Consider the following 16,395-nt stretch of genomic DNA (forward strand, 5'->3'; position numbering starts at 1 on the left):
CAGCAGCCCCTACTTCCACGCCATGTTCGCAGGCGACTTTGCCGAGAGCTTCGCGGCACGCGTGGAGCTGTGGGACGTGGAGGCTGCCGTGGTGGGGCAGCTGGTGGACTTCGTGTACACGGGCCGGCTGACCATCACCCAGGCCAACGTGGAGGCCCTGACACGCACGGCCGCGCGCCTCCACTTCCCCGCCGTGCAGAAGGTCTGCGGCCGGTACCTGCAGCAGCAGCTGGACGCCACCAACTGCCTGGGCATCTGTGAGTTCGGGGAGCAGCAGGGGCTGCTGGGCGTGGTGGCCAAGGCCTGGGCCTTCCTACGGGAGAACTTTGAGGCGGTAGCACAGGAGGACGAGTTCCTGCAGCTGTCCCAAGACCGGCTGGCCACCTGCCTGGCCAGCGACCTGCTGCAGGTGCAGCCAGAACAAAGCCGGCTGGAGGCCCTGCTGCGCTGGGTGCGCCACGACCCACAGGCCCGGGCCGCCCACCTGCCTGAGCTGCTCAACTTGGTGCGCCTGGATGCCGTGCCCAGGCCCTGCGTGCAGCAGCTGCTGGCCACAGAGCCACTCATCCTGGAGTCGGAGGCGTGCCAAGCAGCCCTGTCCCAGGGCCATGATGGGGTGAGTGGGGAAGGGGAGCAGGGAGGGGGAGCTCAGACACTCCACCTGCATGGGGATGGAGAGTGCACCACTCACCCCAAGTACAGATTGTGCACATGGGTGTCAAACATAAGGAGAAGGGGAACAGGAACACAGGCAGGCATGGCAGCCGCTACCACCTGCCCCCTAGGAAGCTGCTCGAGCTTTTATGGGTGCAATTTCCTATCCTGCTGGCAGTGGGGCTGGCAGGCAGGGCAGGTCCTGATGAAGTGACAGGCCAGGGTGTGTCTGGGACAGGGAGCCGACAAGTCCACCTGCTGCTTGCTCGGGCCTTGCTCCAGAGGATGTCTCAGCAACCAAGTCTGGAGACAAAACCATGCTCAGGCCAGGGATGAGGCGCAAGGTGGCCCTGAACCACCAGGCACAAAGGCCAGCCCCGGGGTGGAGCCAGCTGGGGGCCCTGCCCCATGAGGGAGTCACCTTGTAATTGCTGGTGGAGGGAGGTGCGGTCATCCATAGGAGGGGCCAGTGGAACCCTTAGGTCCTGGGAGCTCTGGACAGTGGCTACTTACCAACTAGGGTGGGGCCATTTCAGCATTTCTCACCTGCCAGGGCCATCCGAGTTGGGTGTGCACATGCGGGCCCAGGAGAGCAGGGCTCCAGGCTCAGGGGGAGGCTTATTTGGGGGCTTGGGGACAGTCTGGGGTCAGTTCCAAAGGCGGGTGCGGGAACACCTCTGGCAGGTGTGTGGTGGCCACTGGAAGGAGAGCTGCTCTCACGCTCAGGGCACAGGGGCAGCTGCCCTACTCTCGCTGTTCTGTGCTTTGATGCAGTCACCACACATATGGGCACACGCACACACATGGGCACATGCACACATTGACACACGCACACACGGACACACGCACACACATGGACGGACACACATGGGCACATGCACACACATGGCACATGCACATGCATGGGCACATGCACATACATGGGCACGCACACACATTGGGCACATGCACACACGGAAACACGCACACACATGGACGGACACACATGGGCACATGCACACACATGGACGGACATACATGGGCACATGCACATACACGGACGGACATACATGGGCACACGCACATACATGGGCACGCACACACATTGGGCACATGCACATACATGGGCACACACACAGAGAGGCCTACACACTGAACCTTACCCACCCACACATGTGCACCAACACAGAAGCACACCTGTGGACCCCTGTCCCCAAATGTCAAGGCTACTACCTGCCTCAGAAAACACCGCCAAGGCCTGCCAGCGCAGGGACAGCCGCCACCCTTCCCTCTGACTGCACCCTCCTGGCCCACAGGCACTGCCTGCCCTGCCCCAGCAGCTGGAGGAGGTCCTGGTGGTGGTGGGCGGCCGGGCCCTGGAGGAGGCTGAGGAGGGCACCGAGGAGCCCGCCCCCCATCTCGAGAACTTCGCTTTCTACAACACCAAAGCCAGTGAGTACTCCAGTGTCCAGAGCTCCGCCTGCCACCGATAGGAGCCCTTGTGAGGTGCACAGACAACAGGCCCATCCTGGGTGTGCCTGGGCCTCAGGGGGCTGTGGGCGAGACTGTGGGAGGGGGAGCTGATAGTGGGGGGCACTGCAAGTCCCTCTCCCTTCAGCCAAAGCCCTCGGTTTTGTCTTTTAGGCCATGGGACCCCAATAAGGGGTTCTGCTGCCCAGACCACACGGTATGGGATGGGTGGCCTGGCAGCTGCTTCCTCTTGGTGCCCTGTGCCCTGAGTGCCCCTGTGGCCTCAGAGCGGGGTGCAGGCAGCCTGGGGGGTGAGCACTCAGGTTCTGGATCTGCCCGAATGGGATTCTAACTGCAGCCTTTGAGCAGTCACTTTACCTCCCCGAGTCTCGGTTTCCTCATCTGTGAGATGGGCTCCTTTGCACAGGGGCCAGCCTGCCCTTTGGATGTGCCTCTCCTGTGGGGGGTGGGGAGGGCACACTGGCCCAGGCAGATCTTTGGGCAACACTGATGCAGGCTGGCTGGTGTCCTGGGGCTGCTGGGCAGGTCCCCAGACACCCCCATGGCGTCAGTGGCTGGCGGGCTTGGGGCCGGCTGTCCCAGGTCAGGGGCTGACGAGAGGGGATTCGGGCCTGACATCAGAAAATGAGCTCGGCTGGCTCAGCCCCGAAGCAGCTGTCCCTCGGATCCCACTGGGAGGGTGGCAGGGGGGGGTGCTGGCAGGCAAAGGCCTGGTGACTGACTCCTGGGCAATCCCCATGGGGTGGCACAGACATGAGTCAGGAGGGCACAGAGCCCCTGCCCAGCAAGGCCCGAAGTTCTGCGTGTTCTGAAAACTGTTGTCAACAATAAACAGACTTTTCCAAGGGACATCCCCAAGGTTGTGTCTCTCCCACAGCCTTCTCTAAAAACCCAAAATGTGTCCACTTAGAGGACTTAAATATTCCCGCCTTTATTGTCTCATTTTTATGCCTCAGCTGACCTCATGTAGCTCCACGAAGGCAGGTCTGACTCGGGTGCCTTCCTCTGTCCTAAAAGCTACCTTTGGCTGAGCAGTTGCTGTGTGACAGACACACGGCATCTCATGTTGTCCCACATGTCCCTGGGAGGTGGGAATCATCCCCATTCCACAGATGAAGAAACTGAGGCCAGGCTTCCCCAGGCCACACAGCTGGTGCAGGAGAGCTGGGTGTGGACCACTCTGCCCATTGCAGGCCCACGTCTGGTCCCCTGCACGCCCCTGGCTCACATGAGCACAGAAGGGGCTCAGGGCAAATGCGTGAGGAATTCGGGAATGAATGATGTTTCTGTTATAACCCACTAGTGACTAGAGAACAGGCCCCTTACCCTCTCTGACTGAGGTGGGACCAGACCAAAAGGTCCATTTGGGGTCAGTGGGGTCAACTGCAGGGTCGTGTGAGAGCAGCCTCTGGAGTCTGGCCGCCTCTCGGCTCACCCTGGGGCCGTGCTGTGACTGTCTGGGTGCCAGGCTCCAGGGGGCCACCAGGAGCCGGGCCTGGCAATGCACATGGAGCACCAGGGCCACCTCGGACCCCGCCCCCTGGGGTGGCCCCCACTGCTGCGGCAGCGGCGTCCCCCCTTACCCTTTTGCTGGTGAGGGGACGGCTCTGCACCACGGAGCAGAGGAGGTGTGAGGGGCGGAGGCCCCAGCAGGGAGCTCTGCATGCTGACCCTGCCTCTCTCCTCCTGCCAGAGAGGTGGACGCCGCTCCCAGACTTCCCCGACTTCCACAAGTGGGGCTTCTCCCTGGCTGCGCTGAACAACAGCGTCTACGTCACAGGTGGGCAGACGGGGCTCCCCCTTCGCTTGGTGGATCCCACAGTTTAGTCAAGACTCTTCCAGAGCTTTTCATGGGGTGAAAACGAGGACATTTTAGGGCCACGGGGCCACACGTGGGTGCAGGGAACAGTCCCTGCCTGACGTGGACCCAGGTGGCCTTGCCACGCTCTGCAGCCGGGTCCTCCCAAGACGGAACCGTGTGAGGGGAAGGGGTCATTCTGCCTCTCATATCTCAGAGCTTCCACGGTGGGGTTTGAGCCACTGATCTCGCGCCCGTTATTTGTGGAGCAGGAGGGACCTGTCCGAGCCACCCAGCTAGCTGTGCCGCCGTGGTCCCACCCAGCCCGGGGTCCGGCAGCACGGAGGCCTGGCCTGGGGAGAAGGGAGCAGGACCCTGGATGCCCAGTCCCCACGGGCTCAGAGACCCCAGGCTGACGGGCACCTCAGGGACAGAACCTCTCCTGGCAGGTGGCTCTCGGGGCACCAAGACAGACACCTGGTCAACCACCCAGGCCTGGTGCTTCCCCATGAAGGAGGCAGCCTGGAGGCCGGTGGCGCCCATGCTGAAGGCCCGCACAAACCACGCCAGCTCGGCGCTCAACGGGGAGATCTACGTCATCGGCGGTAAGGCACCCGCCCCATCGCCCCCGGCTGCCTCCTGCTCCTCTGAGCCCCCTCCCCACCTCTCTGCAGCCTGGTGGCCTCTCAATCCTGCAACAATGGCTCCCCACCCCCATGCCCTCACTGGGGACCAGAGAGCCCCCATGCTGGCCCCAGGGACGACAAGGGCACTGCCCCTGCTCCTGCCTTCAGGAGCTCACCGTCTGGGGTAAACAGGACCCACGCCAGGGCTTCCGGGCAGCTGGGCAGCAGAATTCCCCCTGGGCTGTGCCACTGGACATCCTGGAATGAGGCTCAGGCCTGCGGTAGCCAGCGCCGGGTGACTCTGATGCACTCCAGGGACCCAGGAAACAGGACGAGTCAGTCCCCAGAAGGAGACCCTTGAGGGGTCAGCAGAGAGAGCTACTCCCATCCCAGAATCTCAGGTCGGGGTCCCCTCCTCAGTGAAGTCCCTGGGGTATGGGGATCCACAATGGGTCCCTTTGCTGTCACCTTTGCCCCACCATGCCCAGCCTGAGGATGGGCACCAACCTTAACTCCTTCCTCCCAGAGCCCCCTCAGAGTCACCCCGGAGACACGTGCAGTTGGATGAATATTGAAAAACAAAATGCATTTGTTGAGCAAGTTTCCCCAGGCTTCTGTAGGGGCCCCACTGGCCCTGAGGCCACTCGGAATTCCTCCTGTGCTGGCCATCCCCTCGTCCCTCAGGCTTGTCATGCGCAGCCCAAGAGCAGGGGGCATGCACAGGTCCCGAGCCCCAGGAACTCGGGGTCCCCACGCTTGCCCTGCCACCCAGCGCAGAGCCCAGTCATCACCACCCCCAGGCTCTGCTGGGGGCTGGGGTGGGGGCTACCTACAGCCCCCACGATGAGAGGCCTGGGGGCCAGCCTCCTGGGGGCTCCCACCAGCACCCCTCCACTGTGCCGGGCTTTACTGCGAGGCCCCGTTACCATCCTGGAGGTAGGAATTCCTGCCTACGGGTGCCCACCTCCCATGCGACTCCTTGGTCATGTGGCCTTGGGCAGATGCCCTCACCTCTCGGACCTCACTTCCCTCTGAGACGGAGGAAAGGCATCTGCCTCTGAGGCCATGCCTCCCACTCCCTGCCCCTCCTGGGCAGCAGGGTGGTCCCTGCCTCTCTGCAAAGCCCAGGCCCTGCATTTCCAGGAACCTGCCCTTGGCCCCGCCCCCTGCAGCCCTGTCCCGCCCTCACAGGCACCACCCTGGACGTAGTGGAGGTGGAGAGCTACGACCCCTACACAGACACCTGGACGCCTGTCAGCCCGGCCCTGAAGTACGTCAGTAACTTCTCCGCGGCCAGCTGCCAGGGCCGGCTCTACCTGGTGGGCTCCAGCGCCTGCAAGTACAACGCGCTGGCCCTGCAGTGCTACAACCCCGTCACAGGTGGGGAACCCAGCGGACACGTGGGGCCCAGGGGGGAAACGAGGGGTCACCTGCCCAGAGCCACAGCCCCACCCGACTAGCGGCCAGGGGGGCTGGGGGCAGAGTGCCCAGGGCAGGTGACAGGAAGCCCAGCCCCAGATCTGGGAAGCTGTCTGGCGGCTGTATCTGCCCGGAACTGGCCTCATGGCCGGGAGCAGTGGCTGGACCCACCAGGCCCAGTGGCAGCAGCTCGGTCTCTGTGCTTTGGGACAGAGTTTGGCTCCAGCTGGGCTGTCTCTGGCTCGGTGGCCCTCCCAGCCCAACCTCTCGCCCTCTGTTCTGTCCCCTGGACAGTGGACATGTTCTAGGACCCATTCTGCCGGATGGGTGTGAGGGTCCCACAGGAGACCAGCGGGCCCCAGGGTCAGGTGGGGCCCCAGGTTCCCAGACCAAGGGGACGGGGCAAGAAGGAGGCGAGGCCCGGGGTGCTGGTGAGGGTGGGGTGGCTGCCAGACCAAGGCCCTGCTCAGGACCTGAGGATGAGGCTCTGAGGGCCTCCTGCCCCTGAGCCCCTCCCGCAAGCCCCCACACCCCTCCACCTGTCCAGAGAAAGTGAGGTGCGAGCAGTGGGCTCGGGTCTGTGGACCCACCTCCCATGCAAGGGCTCACTCCCCAGCTCAGAAGGGGGTGCTGTCTTGGAGGAGCCTCAGACCCTGTGTCCCCACAGAAGCCTGGAGTATGATCGCCTCGCCCTTCCTCCCCAAGTACCTGTCCTCGCCTCGCTGTGCGGCTCTGCAGGGGGCGCTCTACCTGGTCGGCGACAACACCAAGAAGGTCTACGTGTACGACCCCGGGGCCAACCTGTGGCAGAAGGTGGGCCTCAGCCTTGCCTCCCAGTGTGACTCCCACCCCCAGGAACCCGGACACCACAGAGAGCAGGCCTGTGGACAGCGGGACCTGGGGGTGTCCCCACAGGGGAGGGCAGTGAAGGGGAGATGAGGGCCCAGCCCCTGGGCTGAGACCGTGAGGTGGGAGAGCCAAGGACGGGGGGGACCGGTCACTCTGAGTGCTCTGACCCCAGCATGGGGCGGCCTGTCCTCCTCGCTGGGTGCAAAACGTGTCTCAGCCAGAAGTGCTTCAGCCACACTGAGGGCCAGGCCCAAGAGGGAGGGAGTCTCCGTCCACAGAGGAAGTCGAGCCAGGGTGCAGATTCCTGAGCTGTGGGTGGGTGGGAGCAGCCAGCTTCTTAGCACCCCCTTCTCTTCTGCCACTGGCCCAGGGCAGGGAGTAGGAAGTGGGCATCTGGAGACCCACCCTCGGCGGCACCAGAGCCCTGACCCTTCTCCTGTTTCTTCTGGAGAAGGAGGGCAGTGCCCGGAGCCCGCCGTGGCCTCAGCACTGGTCAGTGCTGGGCCCTCCACCTGCCCTGAGATTCCCAGTCCCTGGAGCCCAGGAGGTGGCTCTGCTTCCTGCAGCCGCCCCAGGCCTGGCCACTCAGGGCCTACTCGATCCCACTGCCCACAGCTGTCCCCTGGCGTCAGTGCTCAGCTGACCGGAGGCCCCATTACGGTGGCACAGCAGGTGCAGGGCACACGCTGCCAGGGTCCGCTTAACTGGGCCTCGGCTCACGCCACTGCTCTGGGCAGGGTCCCAGCCATGTGGCTGCACTTGCCCTCTCCAGGCCCGAGGCGGGTAGCAGGGGGGAGGGGGGGCAGTAACCACCCAGTACTGCCTTCAGGTGCAGGCCACAGACAAACCTCTCCTACCGCCATCCGGGCTCTTCCAGGAGCGCCCACATCTCTCTTGGACCTTAGGTGGCTGCTGGCCCTGACCCACACCCCTACCCAGGACACTCCTGAAGCCATGGGCCAAGGCCAGGGGTGCAGGGGCTGAGTGGAGGGCCCATGGAGCAAGTGGCCCCACACATGTGTCTGAGGCTGAGGCCACATCTGTCCCCTTCAAGAGAGCAGCTGCGAGTCAGAGGCTCAGCCCAGACCTCACCCTGGAGGCAGCTCCAGGCTCAGGCCTCCCTGTCCCCTCACCCCGGCTTCCAGAAATTAGCAGATTTGGGCCCCGGGGAGCACTAGGCGGCTGGAAACATCATCCTGGGCTGGGAGCCGGAGGGAGGCGGGTAGTGGGGGCTCCCCACAGGAGGAGCTGGAGGGGAAGGAGAGTCACAGGGAGCCAGAGTGACATCCCAGTCCCAGGTGTGCTGGTGCCCTGGACGGGACGCTGGGCGGGGTGCTGGCATCCTCTCTGCACGTCCCCTGGTCACCACACTCTGGCCACCCACTGGACACTGACCACTGACCACCCACAGGTGCAGTCCCTGCACAGCCTGCACGAGAATGGCGCGCTGGTGCCGCTGGGTGACGCACTGTACTTGACGGGGGGCCGCTGGCAGGGCATGGATGGTGACTACCATGTGGAGATGGAGGCCTATGACCCTAGGAGGGACGCCTGGATCCGCCACGGCGCCCTGCCCCGCCTCTGGCTCTACCACTGCGCCTCCACCGTCTTCCTGGACGTCTCCAAGTGGACCCAGCCCTTCAGCCCCATCCAGGAGCACTGAGAGGCTCCCCGGCACCCCCAGAGGCAGCCAGCTGGCCCCCCGTGGGAGCACCCCGTTTAGTTTTGCTTGTTTGTTCACTCAGCGGGGGCTGGACTCAGGGCACCAGGGACATCAGAAGGACACGGTTTTGGTCTCCGCGGCCACCACACCCACTCTGAGCTAACCCGCGGCCGCGGCTGGGACTCTGACGCCCAGAGGGAGGGAGAAGCAGCTCCCCGGCCCACAGGGGTGTCTGAGACCTCAGAGGAAGGAGCAAGGGTCCGGGAAGCACTGTGAGAACTCAATGGGCTGGCCCTGGAGAGGAAGGTGCACAAACGAGGGGTGACAGAGTGGCCCGGGCGCTGAAGCCGCTGGGGAGGGTGGGCAGCCTGGCCCCCAGCTGTGTGACCACGGCCAGCAGCTCCAGCTCCAGGGCCCCCTGGCAGCTCAGGTGGCTGCTGGCTTGCCCCTCCCCCCCGCCTTCTCGGCCTCTGCTTGTTGGCACCTGTCTCCCCAAGGCTGCTTCTGGGGACAAAGGAGGGCCCCGCTCAGCTTTTCTGTGCCGCGCCCCTGGGAGGGCAGCACCCACTCAGGCACTGGAGGAAGGAGTCGTGTGCGGTGGACAGGAGAGGGGGTCCTCTCCCTGCACAGGGGCTCCGGGGAGGTCAGCGAAGCCTTCTCAGGGGTGAGCAGGAGGGGTGCTCTCTGGCCAGGATTTCTATTTCTCGGGGTGGTTTGCATCCAAAGGCTCTTCCTCAGGATGGAGGTCCCCAGCAGGAGGCCATGTGGGGTGGGATGCAGGGAGTGGGGCCCGGGGGCAGGGATCCTGTAGGGGCTCCTCCTGCCAGCACATAGCAGAACTCAGGTGGCCAGGCCCCTGCTCCTTCTTACTTATCCTGAATGAGGCCTGTCACCAAGGGGACAATGAGGGTTCTCACTGGGTGCTGAGTAGCCCTCCAGCCTCGTTACTGGCTGTCAGGGTCACAGGCCTGCAGGTCTGGGTCCTGGGCCCAGCTTGCTCCAGCCCCATACAGCCTGGCCGAGGCCCTGGTAGTTTCAGTATCTCTCCCTCTGACCTGGGGTTCCTCTCCAGGGCCAACCCATGGGCTCCTCCTTGAACCCCACCGGGGACCAGAGGTGCCCCCAGCATCCTGGTTCTGAGGGAGGGTCCCTGGGCCCCCAGCTTCGTGGATCTGACCCACTTTGCTCCCAGACCTGACTCCTCATGCCCATTCCCTGCGGAGAATGAGTTTGCCCTCAGGCCCCAGACGCCGAGGGGCCTGCTGGGAGTCTGCTCCCAAAGGAACACCAGCCCCAGACCCAGGACCCCTATTCAGCTGGCAGGCTGGGTGAAAATGAGGGTGAAGGTTTCTGGGACCCTGGAATCTTTCTGTATGAAAATTCTGTGAAACATTTTCTAGGTAGTTATTGAAGGTGCTCAGCCAAGCGCTGTTTCAAAACAAAGACTCAGAGGTCGAAATGGACTTGCTTTGATCACAAACGGGTGTCCTGGAATTGGGCTTGCTTTCTGCTCCTGCACACCCTCAGCAATGGGGGCAATACCCAGGGTGGGAGCCCCTCTTCTGATTGGCTGAGCTGCCCTTATTTGGGGGCTGGATCAGACCAATTATGTCCTTCAGGGTCCCTGGAGGAAACATGTGACACCTCAAATTGAGCGATGGGAGAGGGTTAATGAAGGGCCGTTTCCCAGGTGTGGGCAAGAGCTGGAAAGCCTCCCAGGCTAGCGGAGCTGTCACCACCCTCTGCCCCAGGGACAAGGGCAGAGAGGGCTGCCAGGAGCTGGGCCTTTGCTAAAGGAACACATCACTGCCCACTGCCACCTGCAGCCCAGCGGGAGGAAGTGGCAAAATAGGGACCCAACCTCACTCTCATGTTTGCCCCCCAGTCTCTCCATAGCGCCTCCCCCGACCAAACCCAACCAGAATCAGAGGGAAGACAGGCCACTGACACTGTGCATAGCGGCCAGCCTGAGGGGGCAGACAGCAGGCGGGGGAGGGTAGACAGGGTGCCACGGGCCGCGGAAGCTTTGTAGCATACCACCACACTCTCACAAGGTGCTCGTGTAACAGGACAGGTGTAATTCACACAAGGAACACCACAGAGCAAGCCAAGCCATCCTCTTCCTGTACCAAAGTCCCAGGGATACAAGGTTTGGGGCTACTGCGGACTTCCAGAAAGGGGGTGGACAACCTTGGAACACGTGCAAAAGCCCACCAAATTCTCAGGCCCACAAGGGTGAGGCGGGGAAACCACCTCCCCAGCACCAGGGTGCTCATGTCTGCCAGGTGGGTGCGTGCTGTATTTCCCACAGACAACGTTGGGTAAACTGAGGCACCACCACCTGCCCAGCAGACCCCAGTCTTCAGTGACCACACGATGTCCTCCGTAGCCAGGTTCAGCATAGCCTACTTGGGCTCACCTCCCTTAAGGTTCCAGGTGAGTCAGGGTCTGGGGATGTTTCCCACCACTTCCATCTGACTTGGGTTTTCTAGGACATCCCAGACAGGACCCTTTATTACTGAGCATCTTCCCTGGACTAGGCAGGGACAGTGATTGCTAGAATCAGGCAGTTGACACTCCCATGAAAATGTTTGTAATTAAATGAACTGGTCACATGACAGTTTGCTGTAGTCAATTTCAAGCACTGCTCCACTTGGTAGATCAACCAGTTGGCCCAGTGGAAACTGACTACAACAGGTTCTTTTTAAAAAAAATTCTTTTTATTGATTTCAGAGAGGAATGAAGAGAAAGAGAGAGAGAGAAACATCCATGATGAGAGAGAATCACAGATCAGCTGCCTCCTGCACACCCCCTACTGGGGACCAAGCCTGCAATCAGGGCATATACCCCGACCGGGAATCAAACCATGATCTCCTGGTTCATAAGTCACCACTCAACCATTGAGCCACACCAGTCAGGCAGCAGGTTTTAAATAACGTTTCATTCAGTGTCATTCCATTACAATGTTGATGAGATGCCATATGAACTTGCCTCTCGTTTATATTTGTGAGCCTACGGTAACATTAGTTTGCTATGTGTCCTGGCTGTGCTTGAAGTCCGGGAACCTGTCAAAGATGTTAGGTGAGAATGACTGTACTGACCTGGAATCTGGGAGTGACTCACGGAGTGGGTGGTCCGAGCCACAGGCGAGGTGAGGATGCTCACGCTCCCAGGGCTGTGTCACTCGTCATCGCTCCCAGTGCGGGACTCAGCCTGAAGCAAAGCCTGGCTGCCGTTGATTCTCCTGAAGCCCCAGCACCAGCATAGAAGGGCGGCCAGGCATGAAGCTGATGAGTGAAGCATGACATGGACTGTGGTGAGGCCTTCGTGGAGCAAGTTCTTCCCTGTGTGGAATGAACACCCAGGAGCCCCCGGGACTTCCTCAAAGCGGATAGACTGTCCCAGGGCTTCTCAGGACCAGGGGCTGGAGTGATTTTGGTCACAGCCAACTTGGGCTCAGCTCCCTTTGGTTCCCAGGTGAGCCACGATCACATTTAAGAATTGGATTCTTGCCCAGCTGGTGTGGCTCAGGGGTTGAGCGTCAACCTATGAACCAGGAAGTCATGGTTTGATTCCCAGTCAGGGCACATGCCTGAGTTGCCGGCTCAATCCTCAGTAGGGGGCATACAGGAGGCAGCCGATCAGTGATTCTTTATCATCATTGATGTTTCTCTCTCTCTCCCTTTCTCTCTGAAATCAATAAAAATATATTTTTTAAATATTACTCATTCTCTGATAATTAAAATAATAATAATTTGATTCGTGCCAAAATGGTAAATATAGTCATGGATATCTAACCTTTTGCATTAAATTGAAAGGTGCACTAAAGTGTAATTGTTTAAATTAATCTATTAGAAGCATGATAATATTACCGGTGAGACGATGAGACCTCATTTCCTGTCTTGAAGGAAAGATTTCAGTCAAGAGACCAAGTGCAGCAAAGGAAGGAAGAAGTTATTGCCGCAGCAAACGCACACTTAGGTGGAACGTTTATGAAAGCTGGGGAAGGGAACAAGGACGGGTCTAGCATAGAAGAAGCCACAGAGAGCCTGGCTGGGCTGCTTTGGCTCCCTGGGAGGCCAGAGGAAAGAGGGGCTGGGAGACAGGTTGGGGATAATCCTGGGATGAGCTGCCAATGCCCATTGCTCCCCTGGTTGCAGGTCTCATGGGGTCCCATACAGGGAAGAAGGGGGAAGGGAGAGGCACGGGCGTGCTCCCCTTGCACAGAGGGTAGTCATCTCTCTTGCAGGTGGGAATCTTAGGGGAGATCTCAGGGGAGGGTCTCATTAGACTATTCATCAGCTTCCCAGGTGTGTCCTTTCAGGGTCATGGTCTCCTCTGATCGATCAGCCCCCAGGGCAGGGGGTCATCAGTCAATGCAGCTGGTCCTGAGGCAGACAAGGCGTAGCTTATCTGGTTTTGCTGCTTTTCCAGGCCTGGAGCTGAAATACAGCTGAGGCCTAGATGTTATCTCTAGGGAGGAAAGGGTCAGGGGTGTAAACTGCATGACCAGGGATATGCTAGGGGAGGGAGGTTCTTGTTTTCCCAGTCTTGCCCCTTACTAGGCACCTGGGGCTTTCTGCCCTGGTGACCTTCTCAGTTCATTGTCCTTACTCAGTTCATATCAATCTAACTGCCTATCACAATAACATTTGCAGAAAATAACCCAAGGGACACACTAGGCAGAAGTGGAAAAGGTAAGCGTGCCCAAGGACCTGTCCGGGAGGGGCTGGCTCCTAGCAGCTGACCTTGCACCTGACAACAGCGGGAACTGAGTCAAGGTGCGCTGACTTAAGCTGAGTCTGTGGATTCTTCAGAGATGCTGACCTCAAGGTGTGGGGGCCGGACCTGGACGAGGTTTCATTGGGTGGCGTTGTGACCTTGGGCCAGTGCAAAGACTTGAGCCTCGGTGTCCTCGTCTGAGCAAGGGGGACACTCACATGATCTGAGAATTAGATGATGTCACCTGCGGGGAGGGCTCTGGCAAACAGCAACGGTCGCCTGCCTGGACACCAGGAGGGAGGCCACACAGCAAGTCAACTTCAGGCTCCCACTGTTTGGGGGACAAAGGGAGCTTTTATTCCCATGACTTCACCCGCAAAGGTCCTCCCTTGGAGGAAGAGAGGAGAGCGGAAACAGCTTGACTGCGTCAGGCCGCGGGGCCGCCAGGGCTGAGGCCGTGACATGAGGGCCCAAGAATGAGGATTAGGTTTCAGCCAGGCACGAAGGCGTGTGGGGGAGGCCACACGCAGGGCCCCTACTGCGGCCCCTCGCTCAGCACCTCTGCCTTGGGATCTGTTCATCCCCCGTGTTGCCCCCACTGTGGCCCCGTGGGCTGCTGGGGGCCGGGGGGTGGGGGGGGCCATCTAGTGCCATTGAAACCCTGTTTCTGGGGTCGTCTGGTTGGGTGATTCCCACTGAGGCCTGTGGGCTGCGGGGGGCCGGGGGGTGGGGGGGGGCCATCTAGTGCCATTGAAACCCTGTTTCTGGGGTCGTCTGGTTGGGTGATTCTTTGCTAAGCCCTAGCCTCCTCTGACAGGCGTGGTTTTAGATACGTGACCCCAGAAACACATGGAGGCCCACCTGAAGGCCCCCGCCCTCTGAACTCTCCTGCCCCGGGCCAGGCTGTGTCGTCACCTCAGATAGTGTTACAGGCGCTGCCCAGCACCAGAACCAATTTGATTTGGGTCCTCTGTAGGCCTGTGACATCACCAGGATTGTTCACTGTTTGGGAAAATCTCTGTTTTCACATGGCAACGGCTCCAGTCCTCAGTGCCGGCTTCAGGCAGCCACAGCCCCCCACTGTCAGGTGGAAATGATGTCACACAAACATCCTGAGGATCACGTGTGCCTCGAACTGGGTCTCTCTGTCCCCACACATTTCCGGTGTCACCAAGGGGGCAGAGTCTGAGCCTCACCTTCCCAGGATGCAGGTTAGCCCAAATGGCATCTGACCCTGAGAGCAGCGTGCCTCGTGCCCCTGTGGCCAGAATCCCAGAAGCGGCTCCCCAAGCATCCGGCCTCCGTGCTGGGGGTGAGCATTGCTGCCTCCTTCCTCCTGGCCTTGGCTGTGTCAGCTCACACCTCACTTATGAGTGGTCCCCAGACAAGGGTTCCGGACCACCAGCTATTATCATGCCCACTTTACAGACCAGCAAATTGAGTCCGGGAGGGCCTAGATGTGCCTCCTCAAAGCCACACACAACCTTTGCTCCAGATGGCCATGCAAGGACCCGGCTTGCTGAACAGACTCACAGCTGGGTCTGGCCTGGGCTCAGAACATGCTCTGCCATGGCCCCCACGGCCTGGACCCTGTGTGAGGACACCCCCGTGACGTGGTGCTGCGGCCTAGCCCAGGAACCTGCACCGCTCAGCAGCCCAGAAGCCACGCAGGCCTCACTCATGGCCCCACACAGCACCCACCGTGAACCCAGCTCACCCGAGAGCAGGCCGAGGGCTCATGTGCATCAACCCTAGCTCTCGGCAGGGAGACCGAGACTCCAAGGAGCTCCCCGAGAGGCGGGCCACGAGCAGAGCCCTTTCCTCTGCCACGTGGGCTGCCCGATTGGCGTCCCACCCCTCCCAGCGGGGAGGCTCTGGGTTTAAGAACGGCCAGGCACACGTGTTTTCCCAGCTGCCCGCAGAAGGAAATCCCAAACATGGGGCACCTGCTTCTTAGGGAAAAAGCAGGGCCAATTTTCTCAATAACCTTTGAGCTGCCCTGGCCTGGGTGGCCCAGTTGGTTGGGCATCCCTGTGCACCGAAAAGTTGCCAGTTCGATTCCTGCTCAGGGCATAAGCCAGGGTTGTGGCCTCGATCCCCAGGAGGGTGTGTGCAGAGGCAGCCAATTATTATATCTCTCTCACATCAATGTTTCTCTCTCTTCCTCTACCTTCCTCTCTCTCTGAAAATCAATAAAATTTTTAAAAAATAAATAAATAACCTTGCCCGGCTGGTGTGCTCAGTGGTTGAGCGTCAACCTATGAACCAAGAGGTCACAGTTCGATCCCTGCCCAGGGCACATGCCCAGGTTGTGTGCTCGAGCCCCAAGAGGGGGTGTGCAGGAGGCAGCTCGTCAATTATTCTCTCTCATCATTGATGATTCTATCTCTCTCACTCTCTCCCTGCATCTCTGAAATGAATAAGAATATATTTAAAAATAAAAATAAATACAAAATAAATACCTTTGAGCTGATCCTCTAGCTCATATCTCACACCGGCTAGAATAGAAAGGGCCCTAATGGGCAGACTGCGTGTCTGTGAAGATGTGGCCGTGGCCTTGGTCTGAGCCCAGGCTGTGTGTCCCTGGACAAGCCCCCACCTCCCTGGGCTCATCCCTGGGGCCTGTGAGAAGGGATGAGGTGCTGAGTGTGGCCCTTCCCAGAGCAGCATCTCCTGGGCGAAGGAGCCCCACTCTCCCGGCCCATCGCAGGTTTCAGCCAAGAGAATCCCACCCTCAGCGACCTCTGGTCCCAGATAAAGTCTCCTCAAATGAAGGAAAGTGAACAAAATGTTAGTACTCAACACTGAAGCACACGCTCCAACACACACAAACACGTCATTACAAGTCCAACACCAGGCTTCCTGACAGCCTTCCTCGTGGGGCCGGAAACGAGAAGCCACCAAGGAATCCTTCCTTCTTGGAGGGCTTTCCAGCGACACCTCCGAAGACTTGGGAGCAAATGTCCTTATTGTGATAAAACTGCTGAATGTGTGCGGGTGAGGTGAGTGCACATACTGTGTCAAGTAGAAGTTACACAAGCCATGCTTCTCACGGCATTTCAATTGTTTTCATTCCACGGATAATTTTTTTCATTGCTAAACAGACAAAGACAGAACTGTTCTGGGGTCCGAATGTGCTTTGAAAGGCGTCCTCAGGGAGCAGTGGGACACACGGCCCCTGGGGACACACATTT

The 16,395-nt window shown here is 60.1% G+C and overlaps 1 protein-coding gene across 1 annotated transcript in view; it reads left to right on the plus strand.

The window, feature by feature from the left end:
- Window positions 1-9,292, plus strand: part of KLHL30 (kelch-like family member 30) — an 11,524-nt gene extending 2,232 nt beyond the window's left edge. The window contains exons 3-9 of the mRNA XM_005863731.2: window positions 4-616; window positions 1,950-2,085; window positions 3,818-3,904; window positions 4,372-4,527; window positions 5,740-5,928; window positions 6,635-6,780; window positions 8,228-9,292. Of these exons, the coding sequence (XP_005863793.1) occupies window positions 4-616; window positions 1,950-2,085; window positions 3,818-3,904; window positions 4,372-4,527; window positions 5,740-5,928; window positions 6,635-6,780; window positions 8,228-8,479 (1,579 nt within the window). The 3' untranslated portion in view covers window positions 8,480-9,292. The remainder of the gene's footprint in view (window positions 1-3; window positions 617-1,949; window positions 2,086-3,817; window positions 3,905-4,371; window positions 4,528-5,739; window positions 5,929-6,634; window positions 6,781-8,227) is intronic.
- The last annotated feature ends 7,103 nt before the right edge of the window (window positions 9,293-16,395 follow it).

This window comes from Myotis brandtii, unplaced genomic scaffold, assembly GCF_000412655.1.
Source record: "Myotis brandtii unplaced genomic scaffold, ASM41265v1 scaffold180, whole genome shotgun sequence".
Lineage (NCBI taxonomy): Eukaryota > Metazoa > Chordata > Mammalia > Chiroptera > Vespertilionidae > Myotis > Myotis brandtii.